General features: G+C 47.6%; 1 protein-coding gene across 2 annotated transcripts in view; it reads left to right on the forward strand.

The window, feature by feature from the left end:
* Positions 1-2,654: 2,654 nt before the first annotated feature.
* Positions 2,655-14,931, forward strand: part of LOC118396960 (serine/threonine-protein kinase DCLK1-like) — a 31,070-nt gene continuing 18,793 nt past the window's right edge. For both annotated transcript variants that reach the window (XM_035791345.2, XM_035791346.2), the window contains exons 1-3: positions 2,655-2,917; positions 3,530-3,892; positions 12,759-13,111. In XM_035791345.2, the coding sequence (XP_035647238.1) occupies positions 3,532-3,892; positions 12,759-13,111 (714 nt within the window). In that variant the 5' untranslated portion in view covers positions 2,655-2,917; positions 3,530-3,531. The remainder of the gene's footprint in view (positions 2,918-3,529; positions 3,893-12,758; positions 13,112-14,931) is intronic.

Consider the following 14,931-nt stretch of genomic DNA (forward strand, 5'->3'; position numbering starts at 1 on the left):
TTGAGCAGTGTATATATACTGTGGAACTACTCATGGCAGCAAACTTCTTGGATTGTCAACCCAAAGAAATGTAGCTACTAAAACTATTTTTTTCAAATATTTGTTTTGACTATTTAACTTGTTTGCTATGTTGCTTCAGATATAAAACAAATCCGTGAATGATGAGTACTTTGTCAGTGTAACGGTATTCGTCGTCGGAAGATGAGGAATCATCTGACCAAAGAGCAGCGTGGTAAGTGTTCATGCTTACTTTATTTAAACTGAACACTAATAACAAAGGGAATCACCGAAACAGTCCTGAAAGGTGCAAAACACTAAACAGAAATGAACTACCCACAAAAACCATGTGGGAAAAAGCTACCTAAGTATGGTTCCCAATCAGGGACAGCTGTCTATCATTGTCTCTGATTGGGAACCATATTGTCATAGAGACAATGATAGACAGCTGTCCCTGATTGAGAACCATACCCGGCCAAAACAAAGAAATACAAAAACATAGAAAAAGGAACATAGAATGCCCACCCTAGTCACACCCTGGCCTAACCAAAAATAGAGACATAAAAAGCTCTAAGGTCAGGGTGTGACAGTCAGTATGCTATGAAGCTTTTGTTTATATATATATATATATATATATATATATATATATATATATATACAGTTGAAGTCAGAAGTTTACACAAAATTAGGCTGGAGTCATTAAAACTCCTTTTTCAACCACTCTACACATTTCTTCTGAACAAACTATAGTTTTGGCATGTTGGTTAGAACATCTACTTTGTGCATCACAATAGTCATTTTTCCAACAATTGTTTGATTATTTCACTTATAATTCACTGTATCACAATTTCAGTGGGTCAGAAGTTTACATACACTAAGTTGACTGTGCCTTTAAACAGCTTGGAAAATTCCAGAAAAGGGATGTAATGTCTTTAGAAGCTTCTGATAGGCTAATTGACATAATTTGAGTCAATTGGAGGTGTACCTGTGGATGTATTTCAAGGCCTACCTTCAGTCTCAGTGCCTCTTTGCTTGACATCACGGGAAAATCAAAAGAAATCAGTCAAGACCTCCACATGTAAACCTCCACAAGTCTGGTTAATCCTTGAGAGCAATTTCCAAATGCTTGAAGGTACCACGTTCATCTGTACAAACAATAGTATGCAAGTATAAACACCATGGGACCACGCAGCCCTCATACTGCTCAGGAAGGAGACGCATGCTGTCTCCTAGGGATGAACGTACTTTGGTGCGAAAAGTGCAAATCAATCCCAGAACAACAGCAAAGGACCTTGTGAAGATGCTGGAGGAAACCAGTACAAAAGTATCTATATCCACAGTAAAACAAGTCCTATATCGACATAACCTGAAAGGCCTCTCAGCAAGGAAGAACTGCTCCACTGCTCCACTGCTCCAAACCCGCCATAAAAAAGCCAGACTACGGTTTGCAACTGCACATGGGGACAAAGATCATACTTTTTGGAGAAATGTCCTCCGGTCTAATGAAACAAAAATATAACATTTTGGCCATAATGACCATTGTTATGTTTGGAGGAAAAAGGGGGAGGCTTGCAAGCCGAAGAACACCATCACAACTGTGAAGCACGGGGGTGGCAACATCATGTTGTGGGGGTGCTTTGTTGCAGGAGGGACTGGTGCACTTCACAAAATAGATGGCATCATGAGGTAGGACAATTATGTGGATATATTGAAGCAACATCTCAAGACATCAATCAGGAAGTTAAAGCTTTGTCGCAAATGGGTCTTCCAAATGGAAAATGACCCCAAGCATACTTCCAAAGTTGTGGCAAAATGGCTTAAGGACAACAAAGTCAAGGTATTGGAGTGGCCATCACAAAGCCCTGACCTCAATCTCATAGAAAATTTGTGGGCAAAACAGAAAAAGCATGTGCGAGCAAGGAGGCCTACAAACCTGACTCAGTTACACCAGCTCTGTCAGGAGGAATGGGCCAAAATTCACCCAATTTATTGTGGGAAGCTTGTGGAAGGCTACCCGAAACATTTGACCCAAGTTAAACAATTTAAAGGCAATGCTAACAAATACTAATTGAGTGTATGTAAACTTCTGACCCACTGGGAATGTGATGAAAGAAGTGAAAGCTGAAATAAATCATTCTCTCCACTATTTTTCTGACATTTCACATTCTTAAAATAAAGTGGTGATCCTAACTGACCTAAAACAGGGAATTTTTACTAGGATTAAATGTCAGGAATTGTGAAACTGAGTTTAAGTGTATTTGACTGAGGTGTATGTACACTTCCGACTTCAACTGTATATTTGTGTGTGTGTACTGCTTAATCATTATTAGGTTGTTACAGACATGTTTGGGTTCGGTCATCCTGTGTTTGTGTATGCAGTATAGCACACTACTGCGGACACTGCTCTACATCCTCCTCAGCACCAGCATACAGATAGATGCCCATGCTGTCTCATGACTGCTTACCAAATGGCAAACAATTCCCCATGGCACTAATTTAGTCTATCTGCCTTATTGAACAAGCATGTTGCTGAAAAGTCTCGTGTCTGTCATTGCAGTTTAGTGCACTGACAGACTAGTAGAGTAATGACCGCCTGCGCCACGCCCCTTGTCTCAGCGCATCTAGAGGGCTTAGGAGAGAAGATGAGAGAGAAGGGAGCGTGATAGCGAGGTGAGATGCTTGGTGCTTCCCTTGGAAGACCTGCATGTCAAATGGAAATCACTGCTAGAGACAGAAACCAGCTGCAGCTCGTGCTGCTCACACTTGCTCAATCAAAGAGCAACAAAGGGGCGGATGCTTATTCTGCCGCTCAGGCGGGCAATCATACTACACATATCAGCACTGACACAGCCTATTGGAAAGCTGATATATGCAATTGCTAAACACTGACACGGTTGACTGCATCCGACTTCAATTAAAGGTAAGTAGTTATTTGCCCAAAACATGTTTTAAAATCCCATAATGTGTTGTTCCGTGTCATTTAACAACAGCTGGGGTTATGTTGTCAGACATTAATATGATCAAAACAAACGTTACGTTTGATTAGAATCACGGTGCTAATTGGGTGGTGGACGAAACTAAAGAGCATGACATGTGTAAGCGTGCTATGGCCCCCAATCAGATTTTTATATGCCTCAGAAAGAGCTAATTTTCAGTATGTGACAAACTGCCCACAAGCAGGAGAATTCTATCTGGCTCGACAGCAGCGCCGTCCGTTCAGCACCACGGAGTTCAATCTGACTCCTGCCACCGCCATAGACTACCTGTCAGACTAGCTTGCTGCTAGGAGATCCGCACCTGCGGCGCTGTCCATTCAGCACCACTGAATGTCGGACCCGACCTCAGAGTTCATACCGAAATCCAATTGATTCTACTCTCTCCAGTCTCTCCAGTAGGCCTATATGACATTCAACTAAAACTAAAGGATGACTTATTTATTCTGCAAAGGAAAATAAGTTGCTTGAGGTTTAAATGTTCTCATTCATAATGTTCCCCTCCCTGATTTGTCTCTTTCGGTGTAACATCACTACAGTCATGGAGCTGGAGCACTTTGACGAGCGGGAGAAAGCCCAGAGAAACACTCGCATAGGCTCCAGGAACAACGGGCTGCAGAGCCCCACTCGCAGCGCCCACTGTAGTCTGTACAGGACCCGGACACTGCAGTCTCTAGCCTCGGAGAAGAAGGCCAAAAAGGTCCGCTTTTATCGCAATGGAGACCGCTACTTCAAAGGGATTGTCTACGCTATTTCCCAGGACAGGTTCCGGTCTATAGAAGCCCTTTTGGCTGATCTGACCCGCTCCCTGTCAGATAATGTGAATATGCCCCAGGGGGTCCGGACCATCTACTCTATCGACGGGACCAAGAGAATATCCAGCATGGAGCAGCTGGAGGAAGGTAAGCTAAGCCTTAACCTTAACCCTACCTTAAAGGTTGGGATGAGACAGTATTGAGCAGCTAACCCTAATGGATGGGACAGTATTGAGCAGCTAAGCCTAAGGGATGGGATTAGACCGTATTGAGCAGCTAACCCTAAGGGAGGGGATGGGACAGTATTGAGCAGCTAACCCTAAGGGAGGGGACAGTATTGCGCAGCTAACCCTAAGGGTTGGGATGAGACAGTATTGAGCAGCTAACCCTAAAGGATAGGATGGGATAGTATTGGGCAGCTAACCCTAAGGGAATGGACAATATTGAGCAGCTAACCCTAAGGGAGGGGACAGTATTGAGCAGCTAACCCTAAATGTTGGGACGAGACAGTATTTAGCAGCTAACCTAAGGGATGGGACACTATTGAGCAGCTAACCCTAAGGGAAGGGATGGGACAATATTGAGCAGCTAACCCTAAGGGTTGGGATGGGACAGTATTGAGCAGCTAACCCTAAGGGATGGGATGGGACAGTATTGAGCAGCTAAACCTAAGGGATAGGATGGGACAGTATTGAGCAGCTAACCCTAAGTGTTGGGGAGAGACAGTATTGAGCAGCTAACCCTAAGGGTTGGGGTGAGACAGTATTTAGCAGCTAACCCTAAGGGTTGGGGTGAGACAGTATTGAGCAGCTAACCCCAAGGGGCGTGATGAGACAGTATTTAGCAGCTAACCCTAAGGGTTGGGGTGAGACAGTATTGAGCAGCTAACCCTAAGGGAGGGGACAGTATTGAGCAGCTAAGCCTAAGGGATGGGATGAGACCGTATTGAGCAGCTAACCCCAAAGGATGGGATGGGACAGTATTGGGCAGCTAACCCTAGGGGATGGGACAGTATTGAGCAGCTAACCCTAAGGGATAGGATGGGACAGTATTGGGCAGCTAACCCTAAGGGAATGGACAATATTGAGCAGCTAACCCTAAGGGATGGGACAATATTGAGCAGCTAACCCTAAGGGATGGGACAGTATTGAGCAGCTAACCCTAAGGGAGGGGACAGTTTTGAGCAGCTAACCCTAAGGGTTGGGATGGGACAGTATTGAGCAGCTAACCCTAAGGGATGGGATGGGACAGTATTGAGCAGCTAACCCTAAGGGATGGGATGGGACAGTATTGAGCAGCTAAACCTAAGGGATAGGATGGGACAGTATTGAGCAGCTAACCCTAAGGGAAGGGACAGTATTGAGCAGCTAACCCTAAATGTTGGGACGAGACAGTATTTAGCAGCTAACCCTAAGGGATGGGATGGGACAGTATTGAGCAGCTAACCCTAGGGGATGGGACAGTTTTGAGCAGCTAACCCTAAGGGATAGGATGGGACCGTATTGGGCAGCTAACCCTAAGGGAATGGACAATATTGAGCAGCTAACCCTAAGGGAGGGGACAGTATTGAGCAGCTAACCCTAAATGTTGGGACGAGACAGTATTTAGCAGCTAACCCTAAGGGATGGGACAGTATTGAACAGCTAACCCTAAGGGAAGGGATGGGACAATATTGAGCAGCTAACCCTAAGGGATGGGACAGTATTGAGCAGCTAAACCTAAGGGATAGGATGGGACAGTATTGAGCAGCTAACCCTAGGTGAGTGGACAGTATTGAGCAGCTAACCCTAAGTGTTGGGGTGAGACAGTATTGAGCAGCTAACCCTAAGGGTTGGGGTGAGACAGTATTTAGCAGCTAACCCTGAGGGTTGGGGTGAGACAGTATTGAGCAGCTAACCCCAAGGGGTGTGATGAGACAGTATTTAGCAGCTAACCCTAAGGGTTGGGGTGAGACAGTATTGAGCAGCTAACCCTAAGGGAGGGGACAGTATTGAGCAGCTAACCCTAAATGTTGGGACGAGACAGTATTTAGCAGCTAACCCTAAGGGATGGGATGGGACAGTATTGAGCAGCTAACCCTAGGGGATGGGACAGTTTTGAGCAGCTAACCCTAAGGGATAGGATGGGACAGTATTGGGCAGCTAACCCTAAGGGAATGGACAATATTGAGCAGCTAACCCTAAGGGAGGGGACAGTATTGAGCAGCTAACCCTAAATGTTGGGACGAGACAGTATTTAGCAGCTAACCCTAAGGGATGGGACAGTATTGAACAGCTAACCCTAAGGGAAGGGATGGGACAATATTGAGCAGCTAACCTAAGGGATGGGACAGTATTGAGCAGCTAAACCTAAGGGATAGGATGGGACAGTATTGAGCAGCTAACCCTAGGTGAGTGGACAGTATTGAGCAGCTAACCCTAAGTGTTGGGGTGAGACAGTATTGAGCAGCTAACCCTAAGGGTTGGGGTGAGACAGTATTTAGCAGCTAACCCTGAGGGTTGGGGTGAGACAGTATTGAGCAGCTAACCCCAAGGGGTGTGATGAGACAGTATTTAGCAGCTAACCCTAAGGGTTGGGGTGAGACAGTATTGAGCAGCTAACCCTAAGGGAGGGGACAGTATTGAGCAGCTAAGCCTGAGGGATGGGATGAGACCGTATTGAGCAGCTAACCCTAAGGGATAGGATGGGACAGTATTGAGCAGCTAACCCTAAGGGATGGGACAATATTGAGCAGCTAACCCTAAGGGATGGGACAGTATTGAGCAGCTAACCCTAAGGGAGGTGACAGTTTTGAGCAGCTAAGCCTAAGGGATGGCATGGGACAATATTGAGCAGCTAACTCTAAGGGATAGGATGGGACAGTATTGAGCAGCTAACCCTAAGGGAGGGGACAGTATTGAGCAGCTAACCCTAAATGTTGGGACGAGACAGTATTTAGCAGCTAACCCTAAGGGATGGGATGGGACAGTATTGAGCAGCTAACCCTAAGGGAATGGACAATATTGAGCAGCTAACCCTAAGGGAGGGGACAGTATTGAGCAGCTAAGCCTAAGGGATGGGATTAGACCGTATTGAGCAGCTAACCCTAAGGGATGGGACAGTATTGAGCAGCTAAGCCTAAGGGATGGGATTAGACCGTATTGAGCAGCTAACCCTAAGGGAGGGGATGGGACAGTATTGAGCAGCTAACCCTAAGGGAGGGGACAGTATTGCGCAGCTAACCCTAAGGGTTGGGATGAGACAGTATTGAGCAGCTAACCCTAAAGGATAGGATGGGATAGTATTGGGCAGCTAACCCTAAGGGAATGGACAATATTGAGCAGCTAACCCTAAGGGAGGGGACAGTATTGAGCAGCTAACCCTAAATGTTGGGACGAGACAGTATTTAGCAGCTAACCCTAAGGGATGGGACACTATTGAGCAGCTAATCCTAAGGGAAGGGATGGGACAATATTGAGCAGCTAACCCTAAGGGTTGGGATGGGACAGTATTGAGCAGCTAACCCTAAGGGATGGGATGGGACAGTATTGAGCAGCTAAACCTAAGGGATAGGATGGGACAGTATTGAGCAGCTAACCCTAAGTGTTGGGGAGAGACAGTATTGAGCAGCTAACCCTAAGGGTTGGGGTGAGACAGTATTTAGCAGCTAACCCTAAGGGTTGGGGTGAGACAGTATTGAGCAGCTAACCCCAAGGGGCGTGATGAGACAGTATTTAGCAGCTAACCTAAGGGTTGGGGTGAGACAGTATTGAGCAGCTAACCCTAAGGGAGGGGACAGTATTGAGCAGCTAAGCCTAAGGGATGGGATGAGACCGTATTGAGCAGCTAACCCCAAAGGATGGGATGGGACAGTATTGGGCAGCTAACCCTAGGGGATGGGACAGTATTGAGCAGCTAACCCTAAGGGATAGGATGGGACAGTATTGGGCAGCTAACCCTAAGGGAATGGACAATATTGAGCAGCTAACCCTAAGGGATGGGACAATATTGAGCAGCTAACCCTAAGGGATGGGACAGTATTGAGCAGCTAACCCTAAGGGAGGGGACAGTTTTGAGCAGCTAACCCTAAGGGAGGGGACAGTATTGAGCAGCTAAGCCTAAGGGATGGGATTAGACCGTATTGAGCAGCTAACCCTAAGGGATGGGACAGTATTGAGCAGCTAAGCCTAAGGGATGGGATTAGACCGTATTGAGCAGCTAACCCTAAGGGAGGGGATGGGACAGTATTGAGCAGCTAACCCTAAGGGAGGGGACAGTATTGCGCAGCTAACCCTAAGGGTTGGGATGAGACAGTATTGAGCAGCTAACCCTAGGGGATGGGACAGTTTTGAGCAGCTAACCCTAAGGGATAGGATGGGACCGTATTGGGCAGCTAACCCTAAGGGAATGGACAATATTGAGCAGCTAACCCTAAGGGAGGGGACAGTATTGAGCAGCTAACCCTAAATGTTGGGACGAGACAGTATTTAGCAGCTAACCCTAAGGGATGGGACAGTATTGAACAGCTAACCCTAAGGGAAGGGATGGGACAATATTGAGCAGCTAACCCTAAGGGATGGGACAGTATTGAGCAGCTAAACCTAAGGGATAGGATGGGACAGTATTGAGCAGCTAACCCTAGGTGAGTGGACAGTATTGAGCAGCTAACCTAAGTGTTGGGGTGAGACAGTATTGAGCAGCTAACCCTAAGGGTTGGGGTGAGACAGTATTTAGCAGCTAACCCTGAGGGTTGGGGTGAGACAGTATTGAGCAGCTAACCCCAAGGGGTGTGATGAGACAGTATTTAGCAGCTAACCCTAAGGGTTGGGGTGAGACAGTATTGAGCAGCTAACCCTAAGGGAGGGGACAGTATTGAGCAGCTAACCCTAAATGTTGGGACGAGACAGTATTTAGCAGCTAACCCTAAGGGATGGGATGGGACAGTATTGAGCAGCTAACCCTAGGGGATGGGACAGTTTTGAGCAGCTAACCCTAAGGGATAGGATGGGACAGTATTGGGCAGCTAACCCTAAGGGAATGGACAATATTGAGCAGCTAACCCTAAGGGAGGGGACAGTATTGAGCAGCTAACCCTAAATGTTGGGACGAGACAGTATTTAGCAGCTAACCCTAAGGGATGGGACAGTATTGAACAGCTAACCCTAAGGGAAGGGATGGGACAATATTGAGCAGCTAACCCTAAGGGATGGGACAGTATTGAGCAGCTAAACCTAAGGGATAGGATGGGACAGTATTGAGCAGCTAACCCTAGGTGAGTGGACAGTATTGAGCAGCTAACCCTAAGTGTTGGGGTGAGACAGTATTGAGCAGCTAACCCTAAGGGTTGGGGTGAGACAGTATTTAGCAGCTAACCCTGAGGGTTGGGGTGAGACAGTATTGAGCAGCTAACCCCAAGGGGTGTGATGAGACAGTATTTAGCAGCTAACCCTAAGGGTTGGGGTGAGACAGTATTGAGCAGCTAACCCTAAGGGAGGGGACAGTATTGAGCAGCTAAGCCTGAGGGATGGGATGAGACCGTATTGAGCAGCTAACCCTAAGGGATAGGATGGGACAGTATTGAGCAGCTAACCCTAAGGGATGGGACAATATTGAGCAGCTAACCCTAAGGGATGGGACAGTATTGAGCAGCTAACCCTAAGGGAGGTGACAGTTTTGAGCAGCTAAGCCTAAGGGATGGCATGGGACAATATTGAGCAGCTAACTCTAAGGGATAGGATGGGACAGTATTGAGCAGCTAACCCTAAGGGAGGGGACAGTATTGAGCAGCTAACCCTAAATGTTGGGACGAGACAGTATTTAGCAGCTAACCCTAAGGGATGGGATGGGACAGTATTGAGCAGCTAACCCTAGGGGATGGGACAGTTTTGAGCAGCTAACCCTAAGGGATAGGAAGGGACAGTATTGGGCAGCTAACCCTAAGGGAATGGACAATATTGAGCAGCTAACCCTAAGGGAGGGGACAGTATTGAGCAGCTAACCCTAAATGTTGGGACGAGACAGTATTTAGCAGCTAACCCTAAGGGATGGGACAGTATTGAACAGCTAACCCTAAGGGAAGGGATGGGACAATATTGAGCAGCTAACCCTAAGGGATGGGACAGTATTGAGCAGCTAAACCTAAGGGATAGGATGGGACAGTATTGAGCAGCTGACCCTAGGTGAGTGTACAGTATTGAGCAGCTAACCCTAAGTGTTGGGGTGAGACAGTATTGAGCAGCTAACCCTAAGGGTTGGGGTGAGACAGTATTTAGCAGCTAACCCTGAGGGTTGGGGTGAGACAGTATTGAGCAGCTAACCCCAAGGGGTGTGATGAGACAGTATTTAGCAGCTAACCCTAAGGGTTGGGGTAAGACAGTATTGAGCAGCTAACCCTAAGGGAGGGGACAGTATTGAGCAGCTAAGCCTGAGGGATGGGATGAGACCGTATTGAGCAGCTAACCCTAAGGGATAGGATGGGACAATATTGAGCAGCTAACCCTAAGGGATGGGACAATATTGAGCAGCTAACCCTAAGGGATGGGACAGTATTGAGCAGCTAACCCTAAGGGAGGTGACCGTTTTGAGCAGCTAAGCCTAAGGGATGGGATGGGACAATATTGAGCAGCTAACTCTAAGGGATAGGATGGGACAGTATTGAGCAGCTAACGCCAAGGGAATGGACAATATTGAACAGCAAACCCTAAGGGATGGGACAATATTGAGCAGCTAACCCTAAGGGATGGGACAGTTTTGAGCAGCTAACCCTAAGGGATGGGATGGGACAATATTGAGCAGCTAACCCTAAGGGTTGGGATGGGACCGTATTGAGCAGCTAACCCTAAGGGGGGGGATGGGACAGTATTGAGCAGCTAACCCTAAGGGAGGGGACAGTATTGAGCAGCTAACCCTAAGGGTTGGGATGAGACAGTATTGAGCAGCTAACCCTAAGAGATGGGATGAGACAGTATTTGGCAGCTTACCCTAAATGTTTGGATGAGACAGTATTTAGCAGCTAACCCTAAGGGATGGGACAGTATTGAGCAGTTAAGCCTAAGGGATGGGATGAGACCGTATTGAGCAGCTAACCCCAAGGAATGGGATGGGACAGTATTGAGCAGCTGACCCTAGGGGATGGGACAGTATTGAGCAGCTAACCCTAAGGGATAGGATGGGACAGTATTGGGCAGCTAACCCTAAGGGAATGGACAGTATTGAGCAGCTAACCCTAAGGGATGGGACAATATTGGGCAGCTAACCCTAAGGGTTGGGTTGAGACAATATTGAGCAGCTAACCCTAAGGGTTGGGATGAGACAGCATTGAGCAGCTAACCCCGAGGGATGGGATAATACAGTATTTAGCAGCTAACCCTAAGGGATGGGACAGTATTGAGCAGCTTCGCCTAAGGGATGGGATGAGACCGTATTGAGCAGCTAACCCTAAGGGATGGGATGAGACAGTATTGAGCAGTTAACCCTAAGGGATGGGACAGTATTGAGCAGCTAACCCTAAGGGATGAGACAGTATTGAGCAGCTAACCCTAAGGGATGGGATGAGACACTATTGAGCAGCTAACCCTAAGGGATGGGACAGTATTGAGCAGCTAACCCTAACGGAGGGGACAGTATTGAGCAGCAAACCCTAAGTGTTGGGATGAGACCATATTGAGCAGCTAAGCCTAAGGGATGGGATGGGACAGTATTGAGCAGCTAACCCTAAGGGATGGGACAGTATTGAGCTGCTAAGCCTAAGGGATGGGATGAGACTCTATTTAGCAGCTAACCCCAAGGGATGGGACAGTATTGAGCAGCTAACCCTAAGGGATAGCATGGTACAGTATTGAGCAACTAACCCTAAGGGATGGGACAATATTGAGCAACTAACCCTAAAGGATGGGACAGTATTGAGCAGCTAACCGTAAGGGAGGGGACAGTATTGAACAGCTTACCCTAAGGGTTGGGATGAGATAGTATTGAGCAGCTAACCCTAAGGGATGGGATGAGAAACTATTGAGCAGATAACCCTAAGGGATGGGATGAGACAGTATTTGGCAGATAACCCTAAATGTTGGGATGAGACAGTATTTACCAGCTAACCCTAAGGGATGGGACAGTATTGAGCAGCTAAGCCTAAGGGATGGGATGAGACCGTATTGAGCAGCTAACCCCAAGGGATGGGATGGGACAGTATTGAGCAGCTAACCCTAGGGGATGGGACAGTATTGAGCAGCTAACCCTAAGGGATAGGATGGGACAGTATTGGGCAGCTAACCCTAAGGGAATGGACAATATTGAGCAGCTAACCCTAAGGGATGGGACAATATTGAGCAGCTAACCCTGAGGGATGGGATGAGACAGTATTGAGCAGCTAAACCTAAGGGATGGGATTAGACAGTATTGACCAGCTAACCCTAAGGGATGGGACAGTATTGAGCAGCTAACCCTAAGGGAGGGGACAGTATTGAGCAGCTAACCCTAAGGGAGGGGACAGTATTGAGCAGCTAACCCTAAGGGTCGGGATGAGACAGTATTGAGCAGCTAACCCTAAGGGTTGGGATGTGACATTATTGAGCAGCTAAACCTGAGGGATGGGATGAGACAGTATTTTGCAGCTCACCCTAAGGGTTGGGATAAGACAGTATTTAGCAGCTAACCCTAAGGGATGGGACAGTATTGAGCAGCTAAGCCTAAGGGATGGGATGAGACAGTATTGAGCAGCTAACCATAAGGGATGGGATGGGACAGTATTGAGCAGCTAACCCTAAGGGATGGGACAGTATTGAGTAGCTAACCCAAAGGGTTGGGACAGTAGAAGTATGAGAACAAATTAAGTTGTGCCTTTTTCTAGGTTTCCCACTGTACAATGAGTGACCTGCTCCAGTTGGCCTATATAGTAGGCATATAGCATATTTCCAATATGTCTGTAAACTCTATAATCTAAATGTCATAGCTGTGTCATTATGTGGTGCATTCTTTGATGTGAGTCTATGGTTGCTGTGACCATGTAGGCCTATCTCTGTGTGTTGCCTATCTGCAGGAGAGAGCTATGTGTGTGGCTCCATAGAGTCATACAAGAAGCTGGACTACACTAAGAATGTCAACCCCAGCTGGTCAGTTGGGGTGAAGACAGCTGTGGCTGCCTCTGCACGTGGCCCCCCATCCCTGGGCAGTGCCAAGGCTGGGGCCCCGGAGACCAGGGAGAATAAGGACTTCATTCGGCCCAAACTGGTCACCATCATCCGCAGTGGGGTGAAGCCTCGTAAGGCCATCCGCATCCTCCTCAACAAGAAGACTGCCCACTCCTTTGAACAGGTTCTCTCTGACATTACAGACGCCATCAAGCTGGACTCTGGGGTTGTCAAGAGACTGTACACCGTGGACGGGAAGCTGGTGGGTTATGAATTACGGTTATACTAGTGAATTTACTGCCTGGTTCTCAGGCTTAGCTTCCCCCACAGACTCAGAGGGATGGGCTATAAGGCAATTAGAGTTAGAAGTAGGTTTCTGGGACTCAGTCTGCTGTCTTATCATCCTTTATTAACCCAGTCATTAGGCGTTTCAGGAGCACAGTTTCACTGAGACATTTTCACAATGAATGACCTTTAAATATTTTTGAGGTATAGCCTTTATGACCAGATGACTATATGGTTTAAATCCCATGAACACAGACCTTTAACACAGAGTCCTGAATACAGGATTACTAGAGAGAGTAAAAAGGAGAAGTGATTCAGAGAGGCAAGTAGAGTTGGGAATCATGATGTTTAGTTGCGGTATGCCTATTAATAGTCCGTCTCTCCTCTTTTATATTGGTTCTATCAAAAAAACTCTGTATTTTTTATTTTTTCTCTCCTGGACGGTTTCTATGGTGATCTGGTTGCCTGGACTGGTTGCTAAGGAACAGCCTCTGCGGCAGAGTGGTGCAGTGGGAATGTTGTCTGTGTGTGGCTCAGTGTTGCAGAACAGTGTTTATGTCAGTGCTATCGAGGAAGGCTAGAGAATGGTGCAAGGTACTCGTATGGCCCAGACATGACCGGAGATAGTAGCTGTATATTCCATCATTTACATTTACATTTACATTTAAGTCATTTAGCAGACGCTCTTATCCAGAGCGACTTACAACTTGGTGCATTCACCTTATGACATCCAGTGGAACAGCCACTTTACAATAGTGCATCTAAATCTTTTAAGGGGGGGGGGGGGAGAAGGATTACTTTATCCTATCCTAGGTATTCCTTAAAGAGGTGGGGTTTCAGGTGTCTCCGGAAGGTGGTGATTGACTCCGCTGTCCTGGCGCCGTGAGGGAGTGTGTTCCACCATTGGGGAGCCAGAGCAGCGAACAGTTTTGACTGAGCTGAGTGGGAACTGTACTTCCTCAGTGGTAGGGAGGCGAGCAGGCCAGAGGTGGATGAACGCAGTGCCCTAGTTTGGGTGTAGGGCCTGATCAGAGCCTGGAGGTACTGAGGTGCCGTTCCCCTCACAGCTCCGTAGGCAAGCACCATGGTCTTGTAGCGGATGCGAGCTTCAACTGGAAGCCAGTGGAGAGAGCGGAGGAGCGGGGTGACGTGAGAGAACTTGGGAAGGTTGAACACCAGACGGGCTGTGGCGTTCTGGATGAGTTGTAGGGGTTTAATGGCACAGGCAGGGAGCCCAGCCAACAGCGAGTTGCAGTAATCCAGACGGGAGATGACAAGTGCCTGGATTAGGACCTGCGCCGCTTCCTGTGTGAGGCAGGGTCGTACTCTGCGGATGTTGTAGAGCATGAACCTACAGGAACGGGCCACCGCCTTGATGTTAGTTGAGAACGACAGGGTGTTGTCCAGGATCACGCCAAGGTTCTTAGCGCTCTGGGAGGAGGACACAATGGAGTTGTCAACCGTGATGGCGAGATCATGGAACGGGCAGTCCTTCCCCGGGAGGAAGAGCAGCTCCGTCTTGCCGAGGTTCAGCTTGAGGTGGTGATCCGTCATCCACACTGATATGTCTGCCAGACATACAGAGATGCGATTCGCCACCTGGTCATCAGAAGGGGGAAAGGAGAAGATTAATTGTGTGTCGTCTGCATAGCAATGATAGGAGAGACCATGTGAGGTTATGACAGAGCCAAGTAACTTGGTGTATAGCGAGAATAGGAGAGGGCCTAGAACAGAGCCCTGGGGGACACCAGTGGTGAGAGCGCGTGGTGAGGAGACAGATTCTCGCCACGCCACCTG

This window comes from Oncorhynchus keta, chromosome 18 (genome assembly GCF_023373465.1).
Source record: "Oncorhynchus keta strain PuntledgeMale-10-30-2019 chromosome 18, Oket_V2, whole genome shotgun sequence".
NCBI classification, from domain to species: Eukaryota; Metazoa; Chordata; class Actinopteri; order Salmoniformes; family Salmonidae; genus Oncorhynchus; species Oncorhynchus keta.